Here is a 20,629-nt window from a genome sequence, read left to right as displayed (position 1 = left end):
GGGCTTCACGGATGTGGGGTGGAGGTGGCAGGGACAGAGGGGACACAGGGACCCGAGGTGGAGGTGGCACGGGCAGAGGGGACACAGAGGGGGATGGGGACATCCAGGACACGGGCAGATGGGGCACAGGGGGCACAGGGGACACGCCATGGCCATGAGGTCCCCAACCCCACAACGGTGGGGCTGCACGGACACGGGGCGGAGATGGCAGGGACACGGTGGACACAGGGACCCGGGGGTGGAGGTGGCAGGGACAGAGGGGACGCAGGGCCCCGGGGAGGGCAGCAGCGTGTCCCCGTCCCCCCCCGGGGCTCGGGGCGGGGGGCTCACCACGGCGGTGACCACCACCTCCAGCTGCTGGCGGCTCTCGAAGTCGAGGGCTCGCGCCAGCACCACCTTCCCGCTGTTGGGCAGGTCGATGCGGAAGAACCTGGCGTCGGGCTGGGGACAAGGAGGGGACAGACACCCGGGCGGGGGGCTCAGCGCCTGCCAGATGGCCCCGCTCCCCAGCCGCCCCCGCGTGGCCTCGCCTGCCGTCCCCGTCCCCCCCCCCCGCCCCCCGCCCCCGGGGCTCACCGAGGCCGTGTCGATGACGTACATCAGCGTGTCCCCGTCGGCGTCCTCCGCCTGCGTGCTGAACACCACCGAGTGCACGGCCGCCAGCTGACGGCACCCGCCCGTCACCGCCGGCACCCCCAAACCCACCCAGGCGTCCCCAGCCCCTCCCGCGCGTCCCCAGCCCTTCCTGGGTGTCCTCATCCCCTCTCGAGTGTCCCTGTCCCTTCCTGGGTGTCCCTGTCCCCTCCTGCACATCCCCGTCCCCTCTTGAGTGTCCCCATCCCCTCCTGCGTGTCCCCGTCCCCTCCTGCATGTCCCCGTCCCCTCCTGCATGTCCCTGTCCCCTCTTGGGTGTCCCCATCCCTTCCTGGGTGTCCCCATCCCCTCTTGAGTGTCCTCGTCCCCTCCTGCGTGTCCCCATCCCCTCCTGCGTGTCCCCATCCCCTCTTGGGTGTCCCCATCCCCTCCTGCGTGTCCCCGTCCCCTCCTGCACGTCCCCACCCCCTCTTGAGTGTCCCCGTCCCCTCCTGCGTGTCCCCGTCCCCTCTTGGGCGTCCCCATCCCCTCCTGGGCACCCCACCTTCTCCAGCACCAGCCCTGTCCCCATCCCCACTGTCCCTACTCCTATCCCTGTCCCCATTCCTGTCCCAGTGCCCATCCCTGTCCCCACGACCACGCTCGTCCCCATCTCTGTCCCCAGAACCACCTCCATCTCCATCCCCAATCCACGCCCATCCCCATCCCTGTCCCCATCTCCATCCCTGTCCCCATGAACATCCCCATCTCCAATCCATGCCCATCCCTGTCCCCATGTCCCTTGTCCCTCTGGCCATCCTCATCCCTGTCCCCATGAACATCCCCATCCCTGTCTCCATGTCCCTTGTCCCACTGGCCGTCCCCATCCCTGTCCTCATCACCATCCCCATCCCCAATCCAGCCCCATCCCTGTCCCCATGAACATCCCCATCCCCAATCCATGCTCATCCTTGTCCCCATCCCTGTCCCCATGTCCCTTGTCCCGCTGGCCGTCCCCATCCCTGTCCCCATGTCCCTTGTCCCGCTGGCCGTCCCCATCCCTGTCCCCACGACCGTCCCTGTCCCCGTCCCGGCACCTCGCTGACGTTGTGGGTGAGGACCGTGTCTCCCTGGAAGTGGGGCCGGTTGTCGTTCTCGTTGAGGACCTGACGATGATCCGGTACTCGACCTGCCGGGGGGCACGGCGCGGGGGTGACCCAGGGTGGCACCGTGCCCCACAGAGCACCCGGCGCCCCTCGGGGTCCCCGTGGGCGTGGCGGCCGTACCGGGGAGAAGCCATCCTCGGTGCACGTCAGGGCCACCATCAGCACTGGGGACTCCAGCTCCTGCAAGGAACGCGGGGTGTCAGGCCGGGGGACACCGAGAGGGGCGGCTCCACCCAGGGACACCCCCGAGGGGTCCCCCCACCCCTAGGGTGCGGGATGGCCGGAGGTGGGTGCAGGACGGAGGTGCTGGGCGGGTGAGGATGGACAGAGGAGGGATGGAGGAGGGACGGAGGAGGAACCACGAGGGATGGAGGAGGGATGGAGGAGGGATGGAGGAGGGATGGAGGAGGGATGGAGGAGGGATGGAGGAGGGATGGAGGAGGGATGGAGGAGGGATGGAGGAGGGATGGAGGAGGGATGGAGGAGGAACCACGATGGATGGAGGATGGACACAGCATGGACACAGGAACTGCTGGAGGATGGAGGCAGGTGGACCCAGGATGGATGGAGACAGGATGGATGGAGACAGGATGGATGGATGCAGGATGGAGGCAGGTGGACCCACGATGGCTGGAGGATGGATGGAGGATGGACAGAGGATGGATGGAGGATGGAGCCAGGTGGACCCAGGATGGTTGGAGATGGGTCCAGGATGGATGCAGGATGGAGGTGGGTGGATGAACGATGGACAGAAGATGGACACAGGATGGCTGGAGCACAGAGCCCGGTGGACTTAGGACAGTTGGATGATGGAGACTGGATGGACGGATGCAGGATGGGCCCAGGATGGAGGTGGGTGGACCCAGGATGACGGAAGACAGAGCCAGGTGGAAGTAGGACGGATGGAGACAGGACAGATGGACACAGGATGGACCCAGGATGGAGCCAGGTGGATGCAGGATGGAGGTGGGTGAACCCAGGATGATGGAAGACGGAGCCAGGTGGACGCAGGACGGATGGAGACAGGATAGAAGGACGCAGGATGGACCCAGGACGGAGCTGGATGGACCCAGGATGGATAGAGACAGGACAGATGGACACAGGATGGACCCAGGACGGAGCCGGGTGGCCCCAGGATGGATGGAGACAGGACGGATGGACGCAGGATGGACCCAGGACGGAGCCGGGTGGCCCCAGGATGGACGGAGACAGGACGGATGGATGCAGGATGGACCCAGGACGGAGCCGGGTGGCCCCAGGAGGTCCGTGCGCGGGCGCGGGGCGGCGGCATCACCTCCCGGTCCAGGGCCCGCCCGGCCGAGACGTTGAGCCTCACGCTGCGGCCGTCCAGGTAGAACCAGGCGGCGTCGGCGCCGGCCAGGCAGAGCTGGAGCCCGGCGCTGGCCCCGTCCCCCGCCGCCGGCAGCCGGGCCACCAGGCTCCCGTGGGCGCTGTTCTCCGCGATCTCCGTGAAGAGGTTCCCGAAGCCGCTGCACCCGTCGCCCCGGGCTGCCGCCGCCGCCGCGGGGGTCAGGGATGGGGCGGGGGGACACCCCCTGCCCACGCCCCTGGGGGTCGCCAGCCCCCCCGATCACCATCTCCAGGCCCCCATGTCCCCGTCTCCCGGTTCCCCACCCCCTCGGTCCCCACGCCTGTAGGTCACCATCACCCGTGTCCCACTCCCTGGACCCCCATCTCTGGGTCGCCGACGTCCCCCCTGGGTCCGTCCCCCCACCCTTTGGTCCTTGTGCCCTCAGGTCCTCACCCTCAAGACCCCGTCTCCAAGGGCTGCCACCACGGGGGTCCCTACACCCAGGTGCCCAGCTTTGGGTCCCCCCCCTCCAGGGTCCCTTTCCCCAGGGTTCCCATCTCCAAGGGTCCCCACTCCCTGGTGACCCCAACCCCAGGGTCCCCACTCCCTGGTGATCCCACCCCCCAGTGTCCCCATGCCCTTGGGTCCCCATCCCTCATGGTTGCCACCCCCAGGTCCCCATTCCCTGGTGACCCCACCCTTGGGCCCCCACCTCCAGGGTCCCCACCCCCAGGGTCCCCACCTCCAGGTCCCCATTCCCTGGTGACTCCATTCTTGGGTCCCCATCTCCAGGGTCCCCACCCCCAGGGTCCCCATCTCCAGGTCCCCAGTCCCTGGTGACCCCATCCTTGGGTCCCCACCCCCAGGGTCCCCATCTCCAGGTCTCCATTCCCTGGTGACCCCACCCTTGGGTCCCCATCTCTTACAGTTGCCACCCCCAGGGTCCCCACCTCCATGTCCTCATTCCCTGGCGACCCCATCCTTGGGTCCCCACCCCCAGGGTCCCCACCCCCAGGGTCCCCGTTCCCTGGTGACCCTATCCTTGGGTCCCCACCTCCAGGGTCCCCACCCCCAGGGTCCCCGTTCCCTGGTGACCCCATCCTTGGGTCCCCATCTCTCATGGTTGCCACCCCCAGGGTCCCCTTCCCCAGCTCCCCATTCCCTGGTGACCCCCATCCCCTGCGTCCCCATCTGCAGGTCCCCATGGCCCAGGTCACCGCGTCCCGTTCCAACCCCCCCCCCCCCCGCAGCCCCTGGGTCCCTCCCACCCCTGCGCCCCCCCCTGCCCCGTCCCCACTGTCCCCGGTGTCCCCAGTGCCACCCCTGCCCACGCTCACCTGTGGCTAGCTGCAGCGCCAGGCAGGCGGCCAGGAGGGCCGGGCAGGACAGCGCGGCCATGGGGACCAGGGACCGGGGACGGGGCCCTTGGTGGCAGCCTGGGGGGGGGGGGGGGGGGGGGGGGGGGGAGGGGAGCAAGAAGGATTGAGGTGACCCCCCCGGCTCTGTGTCCCCATCCCCTGTCCCCTGCGCCCCCACCGCCGTGTCCCATCAGCTACGCTGCCTGCCACCCCCCACAGCCCCGTCCCTGTCCCCAACCATGGAGCCCCTTCCCCTGGGACCCCATCCCTGTCCCCACCCCCGGGACCCCGTGCTCGGGTGCTCATGCCTCTGTCCCCAACCCCTGGGTCCCCCACCCCACAGTCCCCTTCCCCTGGGGTCCCCGTGCCCAGGGTCCCCATCCCTGGCCCCAACCCCTGGGTCCCCCACACCAAGGTCCTCTTCCCCTGGGGTCCCCAACCCCTGTCCCCCTCACTCCAGGGCCCCCCTCCCCTGGGGTCCCCAACCTCTGTCCCCCCCACCCCAGGGGCCCCTTCCTCTGGGGTCCCCATCCCTGGGTCCCCCACTCCAAAGTCCCCTTCCCCTGGGGGCCCCATCCCTGTCCCCCCCACCCCACGGTCCCCTTCCCCTGGGGTCCCCGTGCCCAGGGTCCCCATCCCTGTCCCCAACCCCTGGGCCCCCCATCCCACTCCAGGACCCCACATTTGGGTGCCCCTGTCCCCAGGGTGGGTGTCCCTGTCCCCGGGGGGTCTCACTGGCCTCGGTGGCTGGGGGGGGGCAGCCGGGCCCCGGCGACGCGGGGGGCGATGCGCCCAAGCCAGGAGCCGTGTGTCCCCCCCCGTCCCTGTCCCCCCCCTCCCCCATGGGGTCTGCAGGGATGTCCCCCAGCCGCGCCCCCCCCCACCTATGGGGACCATATGGCGCCCACCCCCCCAAGCCAGACGCAGGTCTCCCCCCCCCCCCCCCCCCCAATTAGTTGCGGGTAATTAGGGCAGGGGGAGGGGGGGGGTGTCTCTCCCCATCTGCCACCCCGAAACCAGCGCGGGAATGGGGTGGGGGGTCCCCCTGCTGCACCCCCCCCCCCCCGCCCTGCGGGGGCAGAGCGGGGAGCCGGGGGTGCACCCGCCCCCCCCATCGTGGGGGTCCCCCCTGGGTGCTCCCCCCGCCAAAGGACCCGGGCGTGCGGGCTGCCCCCCGGGACCCCCTCCCCGGGGGTCCGACCCCCCCCCGAGCCCCCAGCCCCCCCTTACCTGCCCGGCGCCGCCGCCCCCGGCGCTGCTGCCCCTGCCCGGGCCGGGACGGGGGGGGCGGATCAGCGGGGGCGGCGGCGGCCTGAGCCGCGGGGGGCGGGGCTGCCCGCACCGCCCTGCCCGCCCTGCCCGTACCGCTTGTACCGCCCTGCCCGTACCGCTTGTACCGCCCTGCCCGCACCGCTTGTACCGCTTGTACCGCCCTGCCTGCCCTGCCTGTACCGCTTGTACCGCCCTGCCTGCCCTGCCCGTACCGCTTGTACCGCCCTGCCTGCCCTGCCTGTACCGCTTGTACCGCTTGTACCGCCCTGCCTGCCCTGCCCGTACCGCTTGTACCGCTTGTACCGCCCTGCCTGCCCTGCCTGTACCGCTTGTACCGCCCTGCCCGCACCGCTTGTACCGCTTGTACCGCCCTGCCTGCCCTGCCTGCACCGCCTTCACTGCCCTGCCTGCCCTGCCTGTACCGCTTGTACCGCCCTGCCTGCCCTGCCTGCACCGCCTTCACTGCCCTGCCTGCCCTGCCTGTACCGCTTGTACCGCCCTGCCTGCCCTGCCCGCACCGCTTGTACCGCCCTGCCTGTACCGCTTGTACCGCCCTGCCTGTACCGCTTGTACCGCCCTGCCTGCCCTGCCTGTACCGCTTGTACCGCCCTGCCCGCCCTGCCTGTACCTGCACTGCCCTGCCTGCACCGCCCTGCACCACCTTCACCGCCCTGCCCGCCCTGCCCGCACCGCCTTCACTGCCCGCACCGCCCTGCCTGCCTTGCCCGTACCGCTTGTACTGCCTGCCTGCCCCGCCTTCACTGCCCTGCCTGCCCTGCCTGTACCTGCACCGCCCTGCCTGCCCTGCCCGCACCACCCTGCCCGCACCGCTTGTACCGCCCTGCCTGCCTTACTGCCCTGCCTGTCTTCACTGCCCTGCCCGCACCACCCTGCCCGCCCTGCCTGTACCGCCTTCACTGCCTTACCACCTGCCCGCACCGCCCTGCCCGCACCGCCCTGCCTGCCTTCACTGCCCTGCCTGCCCTGCCTGTACCTGCACCGCCCTGCCTGCCTGCACCACCCTGCCCGCACCGCCCTGCCTGCCCTGCCTGCACCGCCTTCACTGCCCGCACTGCCCTGCCTGCACCGCCCTGCCTGCACTGCCCTGCCTGTACCACCCTGCACTGCCTTACCGCCTGCCTGCACCGCCCTGCCTGTACTGCCCTGCCTGCACTGCCCTGCCTGCCTTCAGTGCCCTGCCTGCCTTACCACCCTGCCTGTACCGCCCTGCCTGCACCGCCCTGCCTGCCTTCACTGCCCTGCCTGCACTGCCTGCACCGCCCTGCCTGCACCGCTTGTACCGCCTGCCTGCCCTGCCTGCACCGCCTTCACTGCCCTGCCTGCCCTGCCCTGCCTGTACCGCTTGTACCACCCTGCCTGCCCTGCCTGCACCGCCTGCCCTGCCCTGCCCGTACCGCCCTGCCTGCCCTGCCCGCCCCACCCCACCTGCCCGCGCTCTCCCCTGCCTGGGGGTGCCGCACCGCCTGCCTGTTCCCTGCCCGCGGGATCCCCTGCCCGCACCATCTGCCCTGCCCGGGGCGCTCCCTGCCTGCCCTGCCTCTGCACACCCCTGTGCACCCCCGGGCGGGCGTGCAAGGCCCAGCGGTGGGTGTGCAAGGGCCAGGGGTGGGTGTGCAAGGGCCAGGGGTGGGTGTGCAAGGGCCAGGGGTGGGTGTGCAAGGCCCAGCGGTGGGTGTGCAAGGCCCAGCGGTGGGTGTGCAAGGGCCAGCGGTGGGTGTGCAAGGCCCAGCGGTGGGTGTGCAAGGCCCGGACCGGGTGTGCGAGGCCGGGGGTCGGCGTGTCCTGGCGCTGAGCCGCCCTAAGCGGCTTTGGGGACAAAGAGGATCAACACGTCCGGCCGCAGCGGGGACATGGGGGGGGGGGGGGGCAGGGAGCACCCACAGCCCCTCCCCCCGCGGCTGCGGGGCCGTGCACACACGGGTGGGCGTGCAAAGGGGGGGGCCGTGTGCGCGCGCGCGCTTGCACCCGCGTCTGCGTGTGTGCACACGTGTGCCCGGCCCTGCCCCCCACCCCGATGGGGGGGGGGTGTGTGTCCCCATTGAGCCCCTCTCCCCCACACCAGGGAGGGGGGGGGGGGGGCACCCAGGGGCACAGGGCGTGGGGGGACACGCGGGCCAGGGGGGTCCCAGCCCCCCATCCTGCCCCCGCCAGGTCTCTGTGCCCCACGGTGTGGCCCTGTCACCCCCCCGTGCCCCACACACAGCACATCCCCAACCCATGGCCTGTCCCCACCCCCCCCCCCCGCGCCCCATAGCGTGTCCTTGTGCCCCACAGCATGTCCCCAACCCATGGCCTGTCCCCCCCGTGCCCCATAGCGTGTCCTTGTGCCCCATAGCATGTCCCCAACCCATGGCCTGTCCCCCCCGTGCCCCATAGCGTGTCCTTGTGCCCCACAGCACATCCCCAACCCACGGCCTGTCCCCCCCCCCATGCCCCATAGCATGTCCTTGTGCCCCACAGCATGTCCCTAACCCATGGCCTGTCCCCCCCCCGTGCCCCAGTGTGTCCTTGTGCCCCACAGCGTGTCCTTGTGCCCCACAGCACGTCCCCAACCCATGGCCTGTCCCCCCCCCCCCGCGCCCCACAGTGTGTCCTTGTGCCCCACAGCATGTCCCCAACCCATGGCCTGTCCCCCCCCATGCCCCATAGTGTGTCCCCACGCCACATCTCCCCCCCCCCCACATGTCCCTGTCCCCTCCTGTGCCCCACATCGTGTCCCTGTGCCACGTCCCTGTCCCCCCATGCCCCATAGCATGTCCCTGTCCCCCTCTATACTCCATAGCGTGTCCCCAACCCATGGCCCGTCCCCCCGTGCCCCATAGCCTGCCCCCAACCCGTGGCCGCCCCCCCCCCCCAAAGGAACCCACTGAGCTTCCAGGCACTGCTGCCCCCCCCCCCCCCCTCCCCGAGCCCCACGGCGCGACCCACAGAGCAGAGCAGGCAACCAGCAGTGACAGCACATGTTGGGGACACTGGGGGGGACACACACATGTCATCTGGGCACCCCCGGGGATGGGGTGTCAATAAACAGCAGCCCACCCCCCCCCCCCGTGCTGTTGGGGGGGGGGGGGCCATGGTCAGGGTGACACCACAAGTGCTTCGTGTCCTTGAGGCGTCCCCTTCTGACCCCAACTCCCCCCCTCCCCCCGGGGTGTCTCCTCCCTGCCCACACCCGCCGTGGCAGGCAGGAGCAGGCAGGAGCAGGCAGGAGCCGGCAGGAGCAGGCAGGAGCCGGCAGGAGCCGGCAGGAGCCGGCAGCGCCGGGGCAGCACTTCCCCTTCCAGCGCCCGTCACGGGACGGCTGAGCCAGTGTCAGGGGACACCCCCCCCACCCCCACAGACCCCCCCCTGGCAGCACCCTAGGGTGGGGCGGGGACCGCCAGCAGCACCCTGGGGTGGAGAAGGGACTCCTGGGGTGGGACACGGACCCCCCAGCAGCACCCTGGGGTGGGGAAGGGACTCCTGGGGTGGGACACGGACCCCCCAGCAGCACCCTGGGGTGGGGCAGGGACTCCTGCGGTGGGACACGGACCCCCCAGCAGCACCCTGGGGTGGGGAAGGGACTCCTGGGGTGGGACACGGACCCCCCCAGCAGCACCCTGGGGTGGGGAAGGGACTCCTGGGGTGGGACACGGACCCCCCAGCAGCACCCTGGGGTGGGGAAGGGACCCCTAGGGCAGGATGGGGACCCCCCCGGCAGCACCCTGGGGTGGGCAGCCCTGGGGGGGGGGGAGGAGCCCCACCAGCCCCCTGGGAAGGGCTGGAGACCCTCTAGGGTGGGGTGGGGACCCGCAGCACCACCCTGGGGAGGGAACAGGGACCCTCTAGGGTGGGGTGGGGACCCCCGGGGTGGGGTGGAGACCCTCAGCGGCACCCTGGGTGGGGTCGGGGGTGCGTGTTTTGGGGGTTCGTGGGGGGGGGGGGACACACACGACACGTCTCTTAGCGGAGGTCGTCGGGGGTGAAGAGGCCGCGGGCGCGGCGGAGGACGGAGTCCTTGGAGGGGTCGTAGGGGTGCTCCTTCGAGGGGATCTCCAAGATGGCGGGCAGCGGCCGCGAGTGGGCTTCCACGGCGTGCCGGATCAGCTCGGCCAGGCACTGGCTGATCAGGATGATCCCGATGTCCTCCCGGTTCAGGAAGCTCCTTTCGGCGGAGGGGGACACACACACGGGGTGTGAGGGACGTGTGTGTGTGTGTGTGTGAAGGGGGGGGGGTCGTCAGCGCTTGGGGCCCGTGTTTCCCCCCCCCCCCCCGGGAGGGGTCGGGGCCTACCGGAAGGTCTCCTCGATCTCGGCCAGGCTGGTCTCCTTCTCCACCACCAGGAAGTTGGGCTTGCGGTGCTTGTCCAGCTCGCCCACGCCACCCAGCAGGAACCCGGTCACCGTGTCCTCGTCCCCCACCACCGCGATCAGCTTCCCCCGACCCGCCATGGCCGCCGCTACCGCCGCCACTTCCGGGAGGAGGCCGCCGCGCATGCGCCGCGGCGCCACGGGCCCGCCCCTTCCCTTCCCGGACACGCCCACCGTCACCCCCGGCAACGGCGCTGCCGCCCCGCCCCCCCCGCGTGGCCCCGCCCCCCCCCCGCGTGGCCCCGCCCCCCGCGCGTGACCCCGCCCCCGCCCGTGGCCCCGCCCCCGCGCGTGGCTCCGCCCCCGCGCGTGGCCCCGCCCCCGCGCGTGGCCCCGCCCCACTGCTGGGATGGTTCCACCCCCTCAGCGCAGGTGCCTGGTGGGGCGGCCGCGCGCATGCGCAATGCGCCGCGGCCCCCCGAAGCCCCCCCCCGCCCCCCACCCCCCCCCCCGCCTTGGGACCCGCCGTCCTGACACCCCCCCCCCCCCCCGCTGCACGGCCCCGGGTCCGGACCCCCCCCAGCACCCTAGTATCCTGCCCTGGACCCCCCAGCACCCCAACATCCTGCCCAGGCCCCCCCCCGGACCCCCAGCATCCCCCCGTATCCTGCTCTGGACCCCTCCAGACCCCCCCAGGACCTCTCCTGGACCCCCCCCCCATCCCACCCCAGGACCCCAGTATCCTCCCCAGGACCCCCCCAGACCCTCAGCACCCCCCAGGACCCCAATATCCTGCCCCAGACCCCCCCCCCCAGACCCCCAGCACACCCCAGTATCCTATCTAAGACCCCCTTCCCCCCAGGACTCCAATGTCCTACCCTGTTCGCCCCCAGGACCCCCAGTGTCCTGCCATGGACCCCCCCCTGCACCTCCCAGGACCCCCCAGCACACCCCAGTATCCTGACCTGGACCCCCTCCAGACCGCCCCAGGACCTCCCCTGGACCCCCCCCCCCCCATCCCACCCCAGGACCCCAGTATCCTGCCCAGGACCCCCTGGACCCCCTGCACCCCCCAGGACCCCCCAGCACCCCCGGACCCCCAGTATCCCCCAGGACCCCAGTACCCTGCCTCAGACCCCCCCAAGACCCCCAGCACACCCCAGTATCCTACCCAAGACCCCCCCCCAGGACCCCCAGTGTCCTGCCATGGACCCCCGATGCACACCCCCCCCCCCCAGCCACCACAGCACCCTGAGTCTCCCAGTGCCTTACTGGTGGGGGCAGGACCCCTTTGGGACCCCCCAGCCCCCCCCCGGACCCCAATGTTCTCCCCCTGGACCCCTGCATCCCACCCCAGGACCCCAGTATCTGTCCTGGACCCCCTCAGAACCCCCAGAGGATGCCCCCACTCAGGACCCCCCACTCAGGACCCCCCAAAAACTCACATAAACCCCCCCCCCCAAAAAAAAACCCACAACTGAGACCCCCCAGGACCCCCACCCAGGATCCCCCTATCCAGGAAACCCACCTGGGACCCCCACCCAGGACCCCACCCAAGAATCCCCCCCCCATTGGGAATCCCCCGGCCCCCATGGAGACCCCCCATCCAAGTGACCCCCCCCGACCCCCCCCCCCCCCCCTTTCCAGGTGGCCACCCCAAGCCTTGGGTCCCCTTGGCCGTGCCTCAGTTTCCCCACTGGGGTGGCACGGGGCGGGGGGCTCATTCATGGTTGGGGGTGACCCCCTCAGTCACCCCTGGACCCCACTGCCCCCCAATACTGCTGGTGCCCCCCCCCGCCCCCCCATGCTGGGGGGGGGGTGTCCTCTTCAACACCCTTGGGCCCAGGCTGGGGGGGTGGGGGGGTGGGGGACACTTGGGTGCTCCAGGGTCCTTTGGGGGGGTCATTTGGGGGGAGGGGGGTGATGACAGAGGTGGCACAGGGGTGACACCCACCCTGGGGTCAGGGTGATCTGAGGGGGTCAGGGTGCTGCGGGGGGGGTCAGGTTCATATGGGGGGGTCAGGGTGCTCGGGGGGGGTCAGAGTGATCTAGGGGGGGGGCAGGATGATCTGGGGGGGTCAGGTTGATCGGGGGGGGTCAGGTTGATCTGGGGGGATCAGGGTCCTTCAGGGGGGGTCAGGATGATTGGGGGGGTTCAGGTTGATCTGGGGGGGTCAGGGTGATCTGGGGGGATCAGGGTGCTGCAGGGGGGGTCAGGATGATCGGGGGGGGTCAGGTTGATCTGGGGGGATCAGGGTCCTTCAGGGGGGGTCAGGATGATCGGGGGGGGTCAGGTTGATCTGGGGGGGTCAGGGTGCTGCAGGGGGGTTCAGGGTGATCTGGGGTGGGTCAGGGTGCTTCGGGGGGGGTCAGATTCATATGGGGGGCTCAGGGTGCTCGGGGGGGGTCAGGATGATCTGGGGGGGTCAGGGTCCTTCGGGGGGGCTCAGGATGATCTGGAGGGGTCAGGTTGATCGGGGGGTGTCAGGGTGCTGCGGGGGGGGGTCAGGTTGATCGGGGGGGGGGGGTCTCATCTCTTCTTCAGGTGTGAGTAGAAGAAGACGGCGGCGGCGGCGGCGGCGGAGGCCACAGCAAAGGAGCTGAAGGGCTTGAGCTCGCCGGTGGTCTCCTGGGGAGGGGAGGGGGGGGATCGCCAGCAGCCCTGGGGGGGGGGAAGGACTCGGGGTGCTGGGGGGGGTGAAAGCCTGAACGGGAGCCGGCACCATGCGCCGGCGGCCCAGAAAGCCGGCGGCACCCTGGGCTGCACCCAGCGCCGCGCGGGCGGCGGGGCGAGGGAGGGGATTGTGCCCCTCTGCTCCGCGAGGGTGAGACCCCCCCTGCTCCTCCTCCTCCTCCTCCTCCTCCTCCTCCTCCTCCTCCTCCTCCTCCTCCTCCTCCTCCTCCTCCTCCTCCTCCTCCTCCTCCTCCTCCTCCTCCAGTAATTGTTCATTTACAGCAGCATTGACAGGTCCTGCTGGATCGCGGGGGATAAATTAACAGCTACGGGTGTAACACGAGGTTTCCCACGGACAGAACAACCACAGCACACACCGCGCGCACACCCCGACAACGACAACGACAACAACGACAACAACGACAACATCATCATCATCAACAACAACAACAACAACGACAACAACAACAACGACAACAACGACAACAATGACAACAACAACAACATCATCATCATCAACAACCACAACAACATCATCATCATCAACAACAACAACATCATCATCATCATCATCATCAACAACAACAACAACGACAACGACAACGACATCAACAGCAACAACGACATCAACAACAACAACAACAACGACAACAACAACTCGCCCGCTGCAGGCCCGGCCGCCTGGCAAACGGACAAGCCCGTGGGACAGGGATACGGCGGGACAAGGGACGGTAAAGCCGGGACAAACAAGAACCAAGGGTGCACTCGGGGTGATGTGGGGGTAGCGGACCCCGCCGTCCGCGGGACGGCGAGTAGGTGTGGTTGTTGAGCTCTGGGCAGCACGGGGGGGGTGGGGGGGTGGGTGTCACCCCACCGCAGCCGTGTGCGCCCCAGCGCGGCAACTTGTCTCACATTTATACAGCCAAGCACTTCATGACACATCAGGCCTCCCCACACGCCTGTACGTGCGTACGGCCCGCCCCCCGCTTCGCGTTAGAATTAGCCCCAAAAGCCGTTTCCATCAACCTCCCCCCCTCCGCGCTTGCGCGGCGCCTCCTTGTGGGGGGTCGTGCAGACGAAGGCTGGTGGCTCCTCTTCGCCACCGCTGGTGACCCCTTGTCCTTGCGCAGGCTCGGGTGCCCCTCGGCTCTTGCCCAAACCTCAGGGTCGGTCTCAGCCGGTCCTTAGGACGGGTTCACCCTCCTTACAGGGGGCTGTCTGTGGTGGGGGGGGGGGGCGGGGGGCACAGGACTTCTTCCTTCACCCCGTTTGCACGATGCGGCCAACAGGGGCATCAAGCAACACCCGTTAGTTCCATCCCCTGGGCTACACAGCGATCTAGGTGACCCTTAAGCAACACCTTACCTCCTAAGATTCCCTTCACTCCCTCTCTCAAGGGAAGCACAGACACGCAGCCGAGGGGAACAGGTGAAATACCCCCGGGGAGGACACGCGCGTCTCTCGGCGTCGGCTGAGGTCAATCATCGTACCCACACGGCGTCCCGAGCCGGGGGGGGGGGATGGAGAAGGAGCGAACTCGTCAGTCCGTCCGGTCGTCAGTGTGGTTCCGAGTTGATCCCGTCCCGATTTGTGGGCCGAAATTGGGGTGATATTTATACTCGGACTTTTACATGACACCACCAGGGTATAGGTGCGGGTGGGGATGACCACAGACAATCTGATCGCTTCTGTTAATGCCACCAAGTCCGTTAATCCACACCTGCACGGCGGGAGGTGGTGGCTCCTTTGGTTCAGGGCAAAGAGAACGGGGGGCTGGGACCAGAAGGCCTCCGCCCTGTCTCACCCTCCTCCGGGCATCCACCTCACACCAGATCTCGATCCAGCGACGGTTGCCCCCTGCCCAGGGCCTGCCACTTCGCCCAGCGCTGAATTTCGTGCTTCCAGGCGTGCAGCTACAGGGTGGACGTGACTCGGACCTTGGGATGAGCTTTGTGCTCTCTCTACACCGGGGGCGGCCAGCATGTGTACAGGCAGGAGCTGCCCCTGCCCTCGTGGTAGGAGACAGCAGAGAACTGACGTTCGGGGGAGTATTAGTAGTAAGTACACGCCACCAAGTGACAACTATTTTGACCCAGAAGGCGGGAAGATGGCTCACCGATTCCGGAATATCGAAATAGGAGGCGATGTTACTAGAAAAAGACGATGTAATTTTGACTACCAGCTCATGCCTTGATCCAGCCCCCTTCTTGTGGAAGGGAGAAATGAAGCGCGAGGACCTCGCACGCGGTGGTGTGGGTACAACAGAGCACCAAACCAAAGTACGGCCTGACGGGAAGGAAATACCTTTCCATGCAGGTCTTTGCCTGTTGATTGACGGTTCCTGAAGAGGAATTCGAGGCAAAGGGCACAACGGCTCTGCAATTCCCGAAGGAACAAGCCAGGAGATAAATGAAGCAGGGCGACTACCAAACCCCTGGTCAGCCCAGACATGTGAATTCTAGGCTTTAAACAGAGCCTTGCCATTGTCAGAAGGGAAAGAAGGAGCAATTTAGGCTGATTCAAGGCATGCCTTCGCAGTGAAACAAACCCTTGGAAAAATATGGGAAGAAAGAGGCTTAATCAACAGCAACGGTGTTGACGAAAGGTCACAGTCACGACAGACTGGCCTGCCCCGCTGCAGAGAAGCGGACACTTCGTTACGGCAGCGCTGGGGAGCACGGGGGATGGCTCCACCTGACGGGCTTCCAAATTACATAAAAAATTCAGCATTTTATATCCTTTTTCTGCCAAGTCGTGGTCTTTAACCTATTTTAACATCAGCATGAATGTTCTGCCCGCTGGTAATTTTGACATTTACAATGATTGCTCCACCCTATTAACTAACTTCATTAGCATTCCTATACTAATACAATCACTGCTTATCTTACTGATCAAGGTCTCTGATACGCAAATTAGGATGGGGAGGAGGTGAGGGTCTTCACCTCAGCATTCCTTAGTTCCTCTGGTTTCACCCCATAAGATAAGAAGACACGCCAAGAACGGGCACTTTCACTCCCCGTCTCCTGCCTCCCTGTTCTGTTCTGGACAACTTCCCAATGAGCAGCAGCTTTAGCTCTGACCTTCTTTGCAAGGCAGCAGCTGCTGTTTCGGAGCATCAGGGAGGTTTGGGGTATTTCTTACTACAGTGTAAACTAATTTCATCAATACATGGCGTTAGTTATTCCTTAAAGCAATGAAGTCGTTCACTAAAAGCAATTAGTTATCAATGAAAGTAATTACCTATTCAAAATGCAAACTCGATTATAACAAGGGGAGGGAATTAACACATGAGGAATTCACTAGACAAGTACGAAAGCGTTTGTCACTTCCAAAGGAGATTGCGGGAGTCCATGCGAACGGGCATCCAAACGGGAATTCTTTTAGGGCCAGGGGAAACAGCCCAGCTGACGGAGCAGCCCAAGAGACCGTGAGTGTGTGTACCCTCACCCCACAGGTACCGGCGCCAAAGGCAGCTCCTGGATTTACAGAAAAAGAGACAGAAACATGAGGAGAGTTGGGAGCCATAGAGGCAGAAGGTAAATGGATTCTCCCGGAGGGAAGAGAGATGTTAAATAAACAAGTCACGCGGGCAATAATGGCTATTTTACATCAAGGCGGTCACCGGGGAGCAGGAGCAACGTGCGACTGGGTTTTGAGGAAGGGTGGGTGTGTGGGAATTTACACGGTGGCGAAAGAGATTCGTGAACGATGTGCGATTTGTAAGAAGGTAAACAAAAAGGTTCTGAGGAAACAGCCCCCAGGAGGAAGAGAATCGGGTCTCAGGCCCTTTCCAAGGCTACTTGTAGACTCTGCGGAATTGCCACGAGTAGGCGGGCTAAAATACCGCTGAGTTCTGCTGCAAATCCGCAGCGGGTCCGAAAAACTCCTCTACGCACAGTGAGACCAGCAGAGGTGTCCTTTGTTAACGGTGCGCCCCGGGGACACGGGATCCTTCCCAAAGATGTCCACCGGCACGTTGCAATCCGCAGAGATTTATACAGTAAATTCACACATATTCAGCCCATACAATGCATATTTAATTTCATCCTCTCGACGGCTGGTTCTTCTTCTCTCACTTCTGATGCAAATCAGCGCGCAGCCTCGGTCGCAGTCTTCTGTTGTTCCCTTGTGAGTAGGGGGTGTCATTTGGGTGGGTGGACGGGGAGTCGGAGGTCTCGACCACTCCTCGAATGGACCATGTTTGGTCAGGGAACACGTCCTTGGCTCGTAGGCTCTTGGCTCGTACCTGCTTTGGTCACGATTCAGAGATTATACCATGGGTACCATCATAAACCCTGCCTTGCAGACATCTCGGACGGCAACACACTGTCCTTGTTTCTAACCACTAACAGGTCAGCGGTTCATGAACACCTTGGGTCTGGGATTTTACAGAGGCATGCTAGCAGCATTGGCAATACAGATTTTATTTTCTATTTAATCATTTATCCTATTTGAGACTGATCTACCTAAAATTATCACTAGTCATCCTTACTAATATCTACTAATTAGAATTCTTGATATTCAAACCAGAATACGAGGAATAAGGGGTTTTCCAACAGCATCACTGGTGCATAACAGGTTTCAAGTTTCTCTGGTTTCTAAACCGCAGTCGCCTGGTGAGGTTTCTGTGCTCACAGCTTTCAGAACACGCACACAGGTCTGACGTTCTAAATCTGATGATTTTATGCAACAGTTCCAGTGGATCATCTTCCTGGACGGGTAGAAGCTTACCCCATGACAACAGCTACTGCCGCTGGAGTAGCCAAAGTGGTTTTAGGACAAATCATTCCTAGATATGGAATGGTAGAAAATATAGATTCCGATCAAGGCAGCCATTTCACCTCCAAGGTGCTCCAAGGAATTATGGAAAGCTTAGAGATATCCTGGGATTTCCATACTCCCTGGCACCCACCTTCTTCAGAGGATGAACCAGACGATGAAAAAGCAACTATCAAAATTAGTCTTAGAAAATAAACTACCTTGGACTAAATGTCTACCCAGAGATTCCCTGAGAATTCAGACCTCTCCTAGAAAAGATACCGGCACATCGCCTTGTGAGATGTTCTTTGGATTGCCTTCTCTGGGTAAAAGAGGCGACTTTCCCCTCTTTGAAACCAAAGAAACCTCAAGAATTGTACACCGGGCTTGTCTTCTGCTTTGTCTTTTCTCAGGAATAAAGGGCTTTTGGCCCAAATGCCACCTCTTGAGTTTGCAGTTGACACCATCCAGCCTGGAGAGTGGGTTTTGATCAAGTCCTGGAAAGAGACCAAATTGCAACCTGAACGGGAGGGCCCGTTCCAGGTATTACTGACCGCGGAGACATCGGTAAGAACGGCTGGGAAAGGCTGGACTCATGATCCCAGACTCAAAGGATGGGTGGACCCTCCACTCGAGGATGGACAGTGGCACGTACATCCACCTGAAAACCCCTGGTGCCTTAAATTAAGGAAACAGTAAGTGTGTAACAGGGGAAAAAAAAAAAAGACGTTGTTAATGAGGCGGTGGTGGCAGAGACTTTGTGGTATAGAAAAGCATAAATTTGGGGAACATGAGGGAAAAATAAATACCGATTTGGCAAAAATGATAGATTTGAAACCTGAGAGTGAATGGAAGGGGGCGACAGGCTATCCGGGTAAGCTATGGGTAAACGCTGAGTGAGGGGAGAGTTCCACCAACTATGAAACCCGAGGCTTGCCAAGTTCCAAAGTGCGGAGGTTCAGACAATCAGAGAAAACTGCAGCCAGGATAAATATTTGTGCCCGGAAAATCATGGATGAGATGATAGGGGGCCACTCTGGGAGGGACGGAGCAATGTTTGGTTTACAACTGCTGTTAACGGCTGGACTGCCCCCTGTGCTGCAGGGAAACCCCCGAAACAGAAACTTAGTGTGTTCAAGGGAACTGTAGAGCCCCATGGTCAAAATCTGGGATGTAATCCCGTGATGCTGACTGTTAAAGAAGCTGAGGAGGAAGTTAAACAGAACATACGGGTTTGGAGCAGATATAAGCGGAACAGATCCTGTTGCCAGGCTTAGAAGGGTACCGTGGTGTCACGGGTCGAGGCTGGGCCGGCCACTCACAAGTGACAGACGCTCTCTCTGAACCCCTCTGCCCTCCCAAAAGGGAAAAGGAGAGAGAACAAGGGAGAGAGACTTTACGGTTTGGAAAAGAAAACTGAAACAGCTTTAATGGAACAGTAACAATAAAAGAAAAGATAATAATAAGGAAATAACGAAATATACACAATATGTACAAATAGATACAAACCCAACACCAAACCCAACTCCCCCCACCCCGATGACGACCCGTCCCCCCCACGCTGCAGGGCTGGCACTGGGGCAGTCCCAGGCCGGACTGGGCAGCCGATGGAACCGGGTGCAGGAGCTGGACTCAGGCCCTGGATTCAGGGACGCACGGGGCGGGATGGACGACAGAAGGACAGACAGAGCCCTCCTCAGGTGTCGCCACCGAAGAAGAGAGATGGACCCTGGTGACCCCTCAGCTTTGCACTGACCGTGCCGTCCGTGGGGTGGAACACTCGGTGGGTCAGGTTTGGGTCACCAGTCCGGTTCGCTTCTCCCTGCAGGGGCGGCCTTTTTCGGGCTGGGGACCCTTTTCCCTCCCGGCACCCCAACACGGGGTACAAGACTCAGCAGTGGCCTCGGTCGCTCCAAGAACAAGCCAGGGCCTCTGTGCATCCCATCCCTTGGTACGAACTATAACCATCAGGCCTTGTCACTGCTGGGAGCAGTCGCTGGCTGGAAGAACATGCTGCTGTTTCAGAAAATGCCGTTAGTTCGAGCCTCAGCTACAGGCCGGGTCCTTCAGGCTACGCCATGGGCAAGGGCTTTCAGCAACATCCCCTCTCCCTTGAATCCCTGTCATCACGACAGGAAGCTGGAAAGGCGACAGCAGGGGATGAAAGGGGGGCGTTTCCTTCTGAAGTCCCCAAGGTCTCGAGACATGACGTCCCTTTACCTCTGCAGCGACAACCCGTGTGTTTACAAGCACACGGACGGACCCAGCCGCAAACGCAGCGATGCGTGTAGACGTGAACACCGCCCCGTTCATCTGGCAGCCTGTGCCAAAACCCCGGGTGCCCCGGAAGGTTGCGAGCCAAACCCGAAGCCCCGCTGCAGTCGTGTCCTCTGCGCAGCCGCCGCAGGAGCCGCTGCTTCGGTCTTTCATTTGGTCTCCCCTTTCTCGGCCGTCGAGCTCCCTGGTTGCCAGCACAGCCTTTCTGTCACCAGGTGGAGACAGCAGCCCAGTCTGTGGTCAGCCCCAGAGCCACCTCTCCAGTGCCACGCTGGAGCAGAGCAGCTGCCTAGGAGTAGGGTTTGCGGGGAGGTGTGAAACCCACCAAAGCGACCGCGGCCGCCTGGAAAGGATGACGGTGTGGAGGGATGGGTGTAACCAGCTGTGGACGGCTGCTGAGAGGGCTGGGCGGTGAGGCGGGGGTTCATTTCCCTCTTTTGGTGAGCGATGGCCTTTGGGGAAGGAAAGGAGGAAAGATGAAGGGCTGCCAGGCACGTCCGTGGGCCTGCTGCGTGGCCCCGTAAGCCCTGCTCTTTCTTTTGAGATGTGGTTAGAATGTCAGAGTCACAGAGTCATGGAATCATTGGGCTGAAGGAGACCTCTGAGGTCGTCACGTCCAACCGTCAACCCAACACCACCGTGCCCACTAAACCGTGTCGAGAAGCGCCACGTCTACGCGGTTGTTGAACACCTCCAGGGATGGTGACTCCACCACTTGCCTGGGCAGCCTGTTCCAATGGTTGACTACTCCTTCGGTAAAGAAGCTTTTCCTGCTGTCCAATCTAAACCTGCCCTGGTGCAACTTGAGGCCATTTCTCTTGTCCTATCGCTTGTTCCTTGGGAGAACAGACCGACCCCCCCTCACCACAGCCTCCTCTCAGGCAGCTGCAGAGAGCGATGAGGTCTCCCCTCAGCCTCCGCTTCTCCA

At 64.4% G+C, this 20,629-nt stretch overlaps 1 protein-coding gene across 1 annotated transcript; it reads right to left on the bottom strand.

Annotated features, from left to right (window-relative positions):
- Positions 1-9,625: 9,625 nt before the first annotated feature.
- Positions 9,626-10,142, bottom strand: ATP6V1F (ATPase H+ transporting V1 subunit F). The gene is made up of 2 exons (XM_086481187.1): positions 9,976-10,142; positions 9,626-9,846 (listed from the first exon to the last, which is right to left on the bottom strand). Exons 1-2 carry the CDS (start codon positions 10,131-10,133, stop codon positions 9,645-9,647), a joined length of 360 nt encoding a protein of 119 aa, XP_086337313.1. The 5' UTR covers positions 10,134-10,142; the 3' UTR covers positions 9,626-9,644.
- Between the last annotated feature and the right edge of the window lie 10,487 nt (positions 10,143-20,629).

Source organism: Leptosomus discolor, unplaced genomic scaffold, assembly GCF_034619465.1.
Source record: "Leptosomus discolor isolate bLepDis1 unplaced genomic scaffold, bLepDis1.hap2 HAP2_SCAFFOLD_157, whole genome shotgun sequence".
Taxonomy (NCBI): Eukaryota; Metazoa; Chordata; class Aves; order Leptosomiformes; family Leptosomidae; genus Leptosomus; species Leptosomus discolor.
Note: the sequence above shows the minus strand (reverse complement) of the source record. Positions and strands in the feature narration are given on the sequence as shown.